Source organism: Diplotaxodon limnothrissa, linkage group LG15 (genome assembly GCF_057381915.1).
Source record: "Diplotaxodon limnothrissa isolate DT_005_m linkage group LG15, D_limnothrissa_male_GT1.1, whole genome shotgun sequence".
Lineage (NCBI taxonomy): Eukaryota > Metazoa > Chordata > Actinopteri > Cichliformes > Cichlidae > Diplotaxodon > Diplotaxodon limnothrissa.
Genome location: NC_140610.1, coordinates 36,234,706 through 36,247,398, shown reverse-complemented (window position 1 = coordinate 36,247,398; position 12,693 = coordinate 36,234,706). Strand labels below are relative to the sequence as shown.

The window sequence follows — 12,693 nt, the reverse complement described above, 5'->3', positions numbered from 1 at the left end:
TGTCGTGTGTTTAATTTGGTTAAAGTACACGGTTTGTTTGTGATCAGTTGTTTAGAAATTTGACTGTAGCCCTTCGTGGTCCAGTCATTTGTGTAGACTTGCACAATTTGCAAAAGAGGAAGAAGAAACTAAAAGAAGAACAAACTATCTCGTGGCGATGTGAGACGCTGCGGTAGCACGTGAACGCAGCACGACTACAGAGTCAGCCGATAAATAAAAGCTGTCAGTCGGCAACTGACGGAGCAGCAACAATGAGTAGCAAACTCTGCTTTAAACACTAAAAGTGTCTCATCTTCGGAGTATGTGACATTGCTGAATTTAACAGTGTCGGTATTATTAGTATGAAGAATAAAACGAAGCCAGAGTTTTGGAAAACGTTCAAATTCCAAACCACGTCAACTCATCTGTCGTGGCACCTACGGGAGTCTGAGTGTGGACACAAAGAGAGCGACAGAGATTTAAAATATCAGGTGAAAACTTCTCTTTTAGCCGCTTGTACTCTCATATTTTGATTGAAGTGTTGAAATATTAGTACTGCTGCTGTTAAGCAAATGCTAGCTTTGCTGTTAGCCTGAGGCTGCTTCAACTGCTAACTTCGGTTAGCCAAACTCATGTCTTTCTCGCACCCTGAAAATAATTTTCGCTTGTTTGTGTGTTTTACCCTGCTGTCAGTTGTTTGCACTACCGCGCCAGTGTTTTTAATAACATGCCATGATTATCTGATCTAATGGTGGATTATTCACGCCATGAAAGATGCGTCGTCGAAAAGATCTGATCTGTGTGCTTATCTGTACAAGAAGGAGGGATCATAAACTTTTCTTTAATGCACGGCACTGCCAGATGGATCACGTACATGTTAAATATAGTAAAAGACTTAAATATAGTAGCTGACGAGTCCCGAGTCTTGTTTATTAAAAACATTTTACCAGTAAGGACCATAATTAATAAATATGGCATTTATTAAATTAGGTTTGGTGTGTTTTGATATTACCATGGTGCTAATCTTTATGGTGTAATAAATTACATGGTTGTTATTTATAGTTGTTTGATAGTTTTTATTTCTAAGATACATGGATGTGAAGGACTGTGCTCCCTGAGCCTGTTGGATGTTGCACTATAGGCCTGCATGCTCTTCGAGTGCATGATGTTTTCTATAAGCCTGAGACGGATTTTTCTATTTCGGTGTTTGTGGGTAAATGAGGACAAGAGGGTGCATAGATGGTGCATACTTTTTCGCTAAGGCATTCATGCTGATGCAGCCTGGAAACTATAAACACACTGTGTAGATCTGATATTTAATAACGGTGTTTTGGAGGTAGCTCATGTGAATTGTGAGTCTGGTTGAGGCTCGGCATAATTTAATTGTATTGTTAGGCAGAGCTGCTCTGCAGTCATGAGGTATTTTAATGGAGAGAAGCAACAGATAAGCAAGGTACAAAATACAGAAAGCAAGAGCTAATAATAATTTTGAGCACCATGTACCCCACAAAGTAACAACGCTATGATTTGTTCTTCTGAGTGATGGCTTCTGGAACAAAGCTATTTTTAAACATTGTCGTTTTACACAAAACTATCATCAAGAAGGAAGAACGGAAACTTACAATGGAAAGGGTACGATTCGTCAAGAAAAATTAAATCGGCGAACCACTGTAAGTGTCTGGTGTTCAGGGATGCTGTGGTTCACCAGTCAGCATGTTGGACCACTTCTGTCCTTTACAAACCTCGAGCCAAGACAAGGATAAAGCAGATTGCAATAAGAGCACATTAAAAATAAAGTCATAATGATTCTATCAGTGTAGAAATGATAAAGCTTTCTTAATTTGCTTTGAAATTCAGCTACTGTTCCAAGATATTTATAACACTGAACATGTTCCACCATCTGACCCTTAATGGATGTGACCTCTTGTACAGGAGTGCATTTCTTAGAGTCAGTGACATATCTTAGATATGTTTAATTAAAGGTGCGACTTGTCGTCATCCTGGAGCGGACTGACAATAACTGAGTCGTCTGCACTCTCTAAAATGACCCTCATCTCAGATCTGCTTTGATCAATATTTGTGTACAGGATAAAAAGATAAATATGGAGCCAGCCAGACTCTTTAAGTAAAAAAAAAAAAAAATCAATAATTCAGATTTTTATTGTAATCAAACTGTTCTAAAAGCTTTCTGATTCAAATATGAGGCTCAATTGTATTGAAGGCTGAAGAAAAATCAACAAGCAGTAATCGTGCATGAGCATCTTTTCCCTCCAGCTTTTTAATAACCAGGTTCAACAACGTGCCATTATCCACTCCTGTGTGTGGAAAACTGCATGGGGATAGGCGCTTGCTCAGTTTGGCTTAAAATCTCTGACTTCACCAGTTGTTCAGCTCAGTAATGCCAGTTTTTCTCTGACAGGCTTTCTTACAGAATGGACTCAGACTGCCTCCCTGCATCTACAGACTCCCTGCTGTGTGATCCGGTTCCTGTTCATGGAGCCTCGGGGGTTGAGGTCAGCAGTCTGGCTGCAGTAGCTCTGCCAGGTTCAGAGGCAGAGGATCTGGATTCGTACAACCTGATCGAGCCTCCACCTTTAGACTGGAGGTCAGACACCTCTAGCGAAGCTGGTTCAGCAGACGATCTGGATGATGCCAGCCTTCCCACCTCAGCTGACTGTCTCGACAAGGCAGATCTGGGTGAGTCAGTATCGCTTCCTTTGGTTGAGAAAAACATTTTGACTCCAGTCGACGTGAACCAGCTGGATCTTGTCGGAAACGTTAAACAGCCTGCTGAGGATGTCGAGGCGAAATCGACAGACGAGGCTGAAGCAGGTGCGGGAGTATTGAGGGCTGAGGGCTTTAAGGACGCAGAGGAAGATCAAGCAGTGGTGACATTGGGGGATGTTGATCTCCACAAGAACAAGAGAGGTGAAGAGGAGGCTGCTGAAAGGAGATCAAATGATGAAGACCATATGCATATCCACACCCTGCTCAGTCAGCTCCAACTAATGGAGGAAGAGCCGCATCCCAGTCATCGGATGCCATCAAATCATCATTACTCTAGGCGGTCTGAGCTGGAAGCATGTGCTCCTTCTTCAATAAAAGAGGACAGCGCTGAAACCAAAGGGCTGCTCTTCTCTGAAAGCCACCAGAGAGACCTGCTGGGGATGCTGCAGTGCACAGAGATAGGCGCAACACCCCGCCCTACCTCTCTGCCGCACAGAGGGGACGTGGACGCCGTGGTGTCAGTTTCCTACAGCCAGGAGGATGCACAGAGGTTCTGGAGGCATCACGGGAATGGTCAGCAACAACGGCACAGGGATGACTCCCTCACTTCACTGCCTGATGATGAGTATCCCGAGCCAGTGTGGATGAAGCTGGGAGAGCAGCCTCCAGAGGAAGAAGCTACTGCAGAGAGCGAGCAGGTTGGTGCTGTTACTAAAACTAATAATAAGGGTGGAGACGTTTGGTCATCCATCGTTTTTGTTATGATGAGTTAACTAATCCAATATTTGCTTTTTATTTATTTTTTTCAGCTGATTAATGAAGCTATATAATGTCAAAAATAACACAGTCATCACTGGTTTCCAGAGCTACCACACATCTGTCCTGACTTCAGCTGTCTTTGGTCTCTTAGCAACACTAAAACGATAATCAGAATACTTTTTTTTTCCTACCACCAGCTAACCCATCACTGAACTTATCTGAAGCACGTTCAGTTTTTCATGGACTTAAATTCACTAATTTGCTGTGCGTGCCTTCTTTGCAGAGTGCTGATGACCAGCCTTCATATAAAGATGGTGAGTCACTTATTATTATTATTATTATTATTATTATTATTATTATTATTATTATTCACTGAAATTTGACATTTGTCAAATATCTAATGTAATATGTGCTAATGTTTTAGTGCCTGGTCCTTGTGATCCTGAAGACCTTTTGGATGGAGTGATTTTTGGTGCCAAGTATCTTGGCTCCACTCAGATCAAATCAGAGAGGAACCCGTCTACAAACGCTCGTATGGCCCAGGCTCAGGAGGCTGTGGACCGAATAAAGGTGCTTTAAAAACAAAATAACCAAATATGCACCTTTTATCATGATCTGGCTGTGCAATGCATTGGTTGATGATGTTAAATCTGGTTTTATAGTTGTAGTGAAGGATTTTTTTTTTCTTATTAAACATACCTGTTTTAAAGTAGGTGGGATGTCATTATTAAGTTAAGGATAGACATGTGGTGTACCTGTCCTCTAAGGTTAAATATGAGAGTGTTTTCTGTGGTTCTTTTAGGCTCCAGAAGGAGAGTCCCAACCAATGACAGAAGTGGATCTGTTCATTTCTACTCAAAGAATCAAAGTGCTCACTACTGACACGCAGGTACTGCACTCATCTGACCACATACATTCATTTTCCTCTCTTGTATCTCCTCATATCATAAGACCTCACTTCTCTCTAAGACTGTAGACCTACCTGGGGCCTACCAGGCTCCTGTCCTGTGGAATTAGCACCCAGTTTGGATTCGAGAGACAGAAACAGGCTTTAAACTGTTAAAGCTCATAGTTTGATGATGGATCAGGTGACCCCGAACCATCCCTTAGTTAACGCTGCTGATGCACTGAGCATTTTCCTCTCGCCTCCTGTCACTCCTGTTTATACATCACTACTGCATGCCATTAGTTTTGTCTTCTGTCTCTCTGTTTCGTTCTGGTTTGGCCGCCCCTTCTTGAGCATTGTTCTGTCGGAGGAGGTCTCTTCCTGGTAAAAGGGATTTTTTCATTCCCAGTGTCGCCAAGGGGGTCATCAGATTGTTGGGGTTCCACCCTAAATCTGCACAGTCTTTAACTTATAGCATAAAGCATTTGGGGAAATGTCTCTGGTAGCACTAAAATCCAATGATGGATTTCAGCAAAAGCTCAGTTGATTCTTGGCTTCATGGAACATGAAGACAAAAACCTAAATGTACTCTGAGAGAATGAACTTTAGCTAAATGTGTTAAAAAGTTGTCAGACTTGAGGTTGTAAACATCTGAAAACATACCCAACACAGCTGGTGACTTTTTATTACACAAAGCAGCATTGCACTCCTTGATGTTCATATTCAAGCTGAGCTCTCGCTGCAGGAATCCTTAATATAGAATTGGGTGGTGATTTAATATGAGGCCTCTAGTAGAAGCTATTTTTTTTTTCTACTGAATTGTTAGGAGAGTAGAAGTAGGTCATCTACTGTCATTGCTCCATTTGCATTTGCTCCATTCTGCAGTGATGGATGTGAAGATGAATGGTTTTCTTATTCAGTGTTTTTACTTCCAAGCGATATATGTTTATTATCCAAAGTTGTCATTTAGGACACAGATGAAGCATAAAAAGTAAAATGAAAATTGCATTTATAAATTACTTTGATGTAAAACAAAGACAAATATTTGTGGAAATTGCACTTCTGATTCACGTAAAGAACGCTCCACTAGCTTCCATGTTAACAAACAACAGTCTTTACTTTCATTTTTTCAGAATTCTCATCCAAGTTAGTTTCGGTCCTGAATTAATCTTAGGCGCCTGGTTTGTGGTTTGCCTTCGGTCTGTATGTTTGTCTGCTAGGTCAGTGGTTTGGTACATTAACTTGATAACATATTTGGCCTGGAGAAATGGTTTTGATGAGGTGAGGGTGCACAGACAATCCTGCTTTGCTTGAAGACAGAATGAGGAACTTCCTTAATTTCAAATTTACTTTGATAAAGGCCTGGGCTTCCCTTTGGGATGTGCTCTCTCAAACACACCAATCTTTATCATATAATTCCTGTAGTTCTGTAAAAATGTCTTTAACAAGAGAGGCTTCTAAGAGGAAAAATGTTAAGTAATACCTATCTGCAGGAGGTTTAAACTCTATGCTGGTTCCAAACCAGACCTTCGTGCTCGCTCTCCCTGTCTTTGTTTCTTATCTTAACCACTGTCATGTCCTGTTTGCAGGAAGCCATGATGGATCACGCTCTGCAGATGATCTCTTACATCGCTGACATCGACAACATCGTGGTCTTGATGGCACGAAGGAAACGTAAGGGGCAAGATGGTGACACCGACTCAAACTCTTCGTCATCATCTGCAAAGAAGTGCTTGATGATCTGCCATGTGTTCTCCTCTGAGGATGTGAGTCAGTCAACTGGAGGGTTTTATATGGTGTTCATATACTAGAAGTGTGCAATCAGCATGATGCTTTCCTTCTTAGCACTCATATTTTGATTTCTGGATTCCAAGCAGAGCTTTTCAGGAAGCTTGGTTGCTGGCCAAACAGCTCATTTACAAGTCCAGCCAGGCCTCATTGTTATATTGGTCTTTCATTTCTAATTACACAGTTTTGCTGCATGGTTACTGCATGTTTAAACACATTAAGCATGCAGTAAATAAGGTACATGGTGAAATATATGGCATTAAAATGTGTCTAAGATCGCTAAAATTGACATTGGACTCTCCCAGAGCCCCTTTGAACTCTTCCAGATTTCCTAGTCACATACTTTTGCCCACAGACTGGTTACCGCATGTCCTTGCGGAACACCCTCACTCAAACGGCAGCGCAGTATAATGTAAATAGATGTAGCGTTCAGTATCTTGGCATCTCCCGCCCTGCACACTCTTGCATCTCTTATTAAATTGCCAAGTCGGTTGCTGACAGCAGTTTCAGCTTCAGCTTGGCTGGCCTGGTTTCCTTCCTCAGACAACCACTGAGTTCTCCTCAATGTCAAAACCGTCTGGCTCTCGTCCCAGTTTCCCAGTTGGCGACACTGAATGGGAGGAAGAGCTTCCTTTAGAAGCTAATTAGCTCTGGGATGCTGAAGGCTGTGACCGCGTCTGCTCAGAGCTTTTTCAAACTGAGCTTATTTAACGTGTTTAAGATCATTTCAAAATACTTTCATTAACTCATGTTTACAGCAGATGCTATATGTGTGTGTAGCAAGAACTTCTCAGAGAAATTCAGATAAAATGCATTAAAGATAGTGTTTTGTGTTGATGCTCTGGTATCAAGTTGTATGACCCTTTGGCTGCTTGTCTTTACAAACGAACACATTTGCTTTGATTTGTTAGTATTTAAATGGAGGATTAAGGAAAAGTCTAGGGAAAAATTTGTTTAACAAATGCCCCTAGCATTTAAATGTAGAGTAGACATGACTGTAACAACAGTGCTGAACCCTGATTCAGTTTTGTCTGTCTCCTCCTGTTTGCAGGCTCAGATCATAGCCCAGGCTATCGGGCAGGCGTTTGGAGTGGCTTACCAGCAGTTCCTCCAGGCCAACGGTATCAAGGCCAGCGATCTGAGGCCCGGCGAGTACAGCGACTACCTGGAAAGTCAGGAACTCTACAACGGAGACTTGGCCCACTTCTCTGACTCTCAAAACCTCAGAGAAGTAAGCAGGAGGGATTGTGGTTGCAAGGCCACCCACACAAAATACAGCTGACTTATAATTTTGGCTTGTGTAGTTAAAGGACTAACCAAGGCAGCACACAGAGCCAATTAAAGGTCCAGGAGAGAGTGCAGGCAGGGTGGAGCAGGTGGAGACGAGTGTCAGGGCTGATTTTTGACAGGAGGATAGCAGCAAGAGTGAAAGGGAACGTTTACAAGGAGACCTGCTATGATGTATGGTTTTGAGATGGTGGCACTGACTAAAAGGTGGAGCTGAAGGTGCTCAAAGTTTCACTGAGATAGACCAGTGACTAATTAGCCAACGTGTTCAATTTATTCCAAAGCAGGCCCCCCTTTTACTGCAAATCATATATCAAAATGCCCAAATGTGTCATCATGTTGTCCTAAAGTAGCACAAAGGTAGATTTGGCAAATTTGCAAATACCTGTTTGAACAGGTATTTTCAACACAAGAGTCAGAACCGTGCAAGATGCATTCACAAATCTTTAAAGGTGTGCAGCAGAGTTTTAAAGCAAAGACTGGGTTTGTGGGTGATTATGGTCTGACAGCTTGTGATGGGATCAGCAGGTGTGATCCCATCACAAGATGGTCTGCAGTTTGCTTCAGACTTCACACTTCAAAGTGTGTGTTTTATATATGCACAGCTGTTTGTTATTTATATTATCTGCACCTCATCTATTATTTCCTTATCTCGTCATGTTGTTTAGAAGTGTGCAGGGGCTTTCCTTTAGTGGTTCTAAGTATTAATAGAAGGTGTTGCAGGAGAGAAAAAAAAACAAGCCAAAAAAAAAAAAGAGCTCTGATTAAAACAACCACTGATATATTACAAGTCTCTCTGTGTCTGTGGATCAGGTAATCATGACCAAGGCTCCGGGGGAGATCTTGGGACTGGCGGTGGTTGAGTCGGGCTGGGGCTCTATCCTCCCCACAGTGGTGGTGGCCAACCTCCTCCACGGAGGCCCGGCTGAACGCTGTGGTGAGCTCAGCATCGGGGACCGCATCATGTCCATCAATGGGACAAGCCTCGTGGGTCTGCCCATCACCACCTGCCAGAACATCATCCGCGTAAGTAGGACACACAATGACACAAACTTCAAATTTCAGTGGTCATAATAAAGATGAGAAGAAAGGCATCAACAACAACAAAAGAAACATATTGTGCTGCAGATTAAATGCCTTTATTGTGCTGTATATGCAAGTTAGGATCACCAGGTGGCACTGTAGGTCCACACAGGACCAACATTAGCATCTGTCAACTTAAACTGTTAAAGCAAAACTTGCTGCTGATATTCAGTGTTTCAAACATTTTCGTTGTTTCGAGTTGACAGAAGTTTATACCTTTGAAACACTTAATCAAAGACACAATACGATAGTTACTTAATGCTGTGCAGTTTATCAACTTTAGTTTCCTTTATAATTTTGGCCTCCACTGATCATTAAACTAAAGTAATGAAGATAAAACCCTTATTGTGCTGCAATCCCTGGTTTCACCTTTCTGCACATACTTTTCCTTCAATTTGACCCCAATAAAATGTCCAATGTTAGGCTTGTAATGATGAAAACATGTCGTAAACGTTCACAAAAGTTATTACAAAAAGAAATAACTTTTGGTGAAAAGGTACACTTGGGTGAATAGTTTGCATATTTTCCTCAGTAAAGTTTTACTGCTCTAACTCTGGATTGCGCCTCCCTTTTTGTTGTTTCACCTTTTTTTCCCCACTTAGGATCAGAAAAGCAAGAAGTATGTGAGGCTCAGCATCGTCCACTGTCCTCCCGTCACCATGGCAATTATCAGGAGACCAGATCCGAAATTTCAGCTGGGCTTCAGCGTGGAAGATGGCATTGTACGTCCGCATCCATATTTCACATCTGTCATTATGTGACGTACCCCTTCAGCTTGGCGCTGAGCCTGCAGCAACCAGCAATAGAACAACAGTGTTTTTACCAGATAGCTTTAAGAGATTAACGTGTTTGGATTAAAAGGTCGGTAGCACTCGGTACAAGTAAATTATTCTGAACTATAAACATGCAGTTTTCTGTCCTTGGGTTGCAGATTTGCAGTCTGATGCGGGGTGGTATAGCAGAGAGAGGAGGAATCCGCGTCGGGCACCGCATCATTGAAATCAACGGGCAGAGCGTCGTTGCAACGCCCCATGATAAGATCATCCAGATTCTGACAAACGCTGTAGGGGAGGTGAGACGTAATCTAATGCTTACATTCACAATAACATAATCAAGTTCATTACACTTTAAAATGAGACTTCTCTCTGTCTGTGCAGATCCACCTGAAGACGATGCCAGCTTCAACGTATCGACTGTTAACAGGACAAGAGCAGCCAGTGTTTCTCTGAGCACTTCCTGTTTCACCTGGACAAAAATTCTTCAGTATTCAAACTTCATGAGCTTTTGCCAAACTGAAAATATTATGCAAGTGTGTTACATGCTGTTGTGACACCACTGAAAGCTGCAAACCGGATCAGTTTTGCATGTTTTTAGGACAATAAGAACATCTGAATATGAAAGTGCGATTTTAAAATGACAGGGATAGATAATAGCTCTTCATTTGTATTTATCACATATTTACATTTCAGGCAGTAGCTGAGATGCAGTAATGCTTTTTTTACTTTGCTTACGTACTTAGTGGTGAGCAGCGTCAGAAACACTGTACTTCATTAGTCTTCCAGCCTGTCGTGTGGCACCAGTGTGCCTGAGGTAAATTTGCTTGAAGAGGGGGACCTCGCTGAATCAGGACAAAGGGTCTGTGGCTGTCATTGTGATGTACTTCCAGCCCCTCACATGCACATACATTAGCTTCTCTGACTGTGTCGAACATGAAGCAGATATGCAACATTAAGAGACTGCCTTATTTGATAGAGAGATGCATATATTTTTAAGATTTTACTGTTCTCAACATTCATTAAAATGATCTATAAGAAAATATCTTGATATGCTTTATTGAATCATTGATGGTCAGACGTTTACATAAACTCATCACAGGTATAAATGTTGTGGTAATTTTGGGCTTTGAATTAATTCTTTGCAGTGTTCTTTTTCCAGAGTAGAATGATTGTACTGCTTATATCTCTAATGACTTATTGAATTTTAATTTTCTCTGATCCACAAGGGTCAAATATAAACATACCCACTTAAATCTTTTAAGAAGTGCAGTGTAGGGTTCTACAATGTCTAACAAATTGAGAAGGTCAATACCTATTCTTGTTAGAATTGTGATTAAATACAATTTGGAGTTTCTCTTTGCTAGCCTAAGGATTTGTTTGACAATACTCTGGTTTGATCATCAGTTTAAACAACTCTAAGTACAGGTTGTTTGGCTGTGTCATGGCTTTGCAGAGGTCTGGAAGAAGACCCAAATTGCCACTTTAAGATGAAAGGACACAAAGCCTGCTATGAATTAGAAATGGTTGGAACGCCAGTGTCCACAGTGGCATAAGTTTTATATCACCATGGACAGTTCAAGCTCAACTTAAATTTGAAGTTGCCCACATGGACGAGCCAAATGCCTTCTGGAGAAAATCTTTAAGGTGAGATGAGACAAAGATTGAGCTGTTTGGAGGAGCAAAGGTGAGGCTTTCAAACCTAAGACTACTACCAGTTGTCAAGCGTAGTGGTGGTAACATCATGTTTTGTTGCCAGTGGTACTGGTACATTGCAGAAAGTGGATGGAATAAATTCATCAACTTCAACTCAAATCACCAGCTAGACTGTTGAAACTTGGACACAGCTTGGCGTTCCAGGAGGATAATTATGCTTATTTCCAGAAAACCAACCGTTTTAAACGACCTCTACCAATTCTGCTAGGAGGAGTGATAAGTATCCCACAAGTTGTTTTTATGGCTACCAGAACCGTCTGGTCAAGGTGCAACTCTTTCAAGAAGTCGGCACATACAGACATATGCAGTGGCACAGCCCTCCGAACTAAAGAACTCATAATGGACTGCAGGAGGCACAAACAGGGTCACTCCCCACTAAACATAAGTGGAGATATTTCTCCATCTTCCGATTTTTGGGCATCCAGCCGTCCGCCAATCGCATCTGGACCCATAACACCAACGCCCTGGTAAAGAAGGCCCAGCAGTAGCTTCACTTCCTCCATGTGAGAAAGAATAACCTGGACCGGAAGCTGCTGCTGCTGGTCTTCTGCCGCTCATCAGTAGAGAGCATGCTCTCCTACTGGGTGTTTCACCTGTTGAACTCTGGTCGGCATGTCAGGTCAATCAGGTCTCACACCTACAGACTCACCAACAGCTACTGATTCCATAAAAATCAATTGGATGCTTATACACTGGTATGCCACTTTAAAAATGTCAGCAGTGCAATGTCTAGTGAAAATGAACTGGTGCCGTTTATGAATTATTAATTGTGATTGTAATGTTTTTAATAATGTCAGGCTAAAGTTATAATGCTTTGTTGCTTGTATTGATAAAATATCCTTCTTTATGAATTACTTCTTGAACACAAGGGAACGGTTCATATTACTTAAAGCCCTGTGAACCTGTCAGTTCTCTTTTTTCCATGTTTCTTCAGTTACGAAATTATAACAGTAACCAATCGGATTCTTAACCGGCTTTTACGGCCACGCCCCTTTGAATGTGTTTGACCAATCCGCTTCATGTGTGGGCGGAACTTTACGCTGCTTACAGCTGCTATCGCAAACACTGGGAAGTCAATGTCAAGCTGTCGGCCGCTGGAGAGGAGCTTTAAAATCAGCTTTATTACACAGAGGTAATCATTAACATCTGTTTTACACTGAGATAATCAAATTGGTTTCTTTTCACTGTTTTCGTAAATGAGCTGATGTACACAATAGCAACATCACTGTATAGGATGCTAAGACAAGGAAGCTAATGTTTCTTCAAGCTTTTGTAAGCTATTGCCCTTATATTATAAGTTTACGCTTAACCGCTAAATATTGTTGTTGATAAACTTGTAGTTACAGTGTACTTTTGATTTGATTTTATTTCTCTAACATGTCTACTTTAAGAAAAGAATACCTGATTGAATAACCTAATTTCATTCAAGCAGTGCAAAGTTGTAACTTATGTGGATGCGTAGTTTCTGTGTTATGGGAGCATGAAACGTTACTGTACCTTGTTACATCAACACTGCATTAGCTACCTGCTAATGTTTTCCTGTTCTCAAACAGGAAATAACAACCCCGTGAGAAACCTGGCGGTCAAAATAAAGAAAAATATATTTTTTTAAAAAGCCGGCTTTAATGGTTATAAAAACTACATCCTACACCTGCACTGACATGCGCAGAGATGCAGACTGTTTTGTAAGGTTTG

The 12,693-nt window shown here is 41.5% G+C and overlaps 1 protein-coding gene across 1 annotated transcript; it reads left to right on the top strand.

Moving 5' to 3' along the window:
• The first annotated feature begins 213 nt into the window (after positions 1–213).
• LOC146617902 (amyloid-beta A4 precursor protein-binding family A member 3) lies at positions 214–10,305 on the top strand. Its single transcript, XM_085372037.1, has 11 exons — positions 214–470; positions 2,399–3,404; positions 3,749–3,779; positions 3,890–4,035; positions 4,268–4,354; positions 5,941–6,117; positions 7,191–7,370; positions 8,240–8,452; positions 9,112–9,231; positions 9,441–9,581; positions 9,667–10,305. The coding sequence occupies exons 2-11, from the start codon at positions 2,412–2,414 to the stop codon at positions 9,736–9,738; spliced, it is 2,160 nt and encodes a 719-aa protein (XP_085228163.1). The 5' UTR covers positions 214–470; positions 2,399–2,411; the 3' UTR covers positions 9,739–10,305.
• The last annotated feature ends 2,388 nt before the right edge of the window (positions 10,306–12,693 follow it).

What these genes read in the sequence shown, in the direction of transcription:
- LOC146617902 (XM_085372037.1), top strand. Translation starts at nt 2,412, where the DNA reads ATGGACTCAGACTGCCTCCCTGCATCTACAGACTCCCTGCTGTGTGAT. An exon ending in CCTGCCAGAACATCATCCGC is followed by an intron (nt 8,453 to 9,111) that starts GTAAGTAGGACA and finishes TTCCCCACTTAG; the next exon opens with GATCAGAAAAGCAAGAAGTA. An exon ending in TGACAAACGCTGTAGGGGAG is followed by an intron (nt 9,582 to 9,666) that starts GTGAGACGTAAT and finishes CTGTCTGTGCAG; the next exon opens with ATCCACCTGAAGACGATGCC.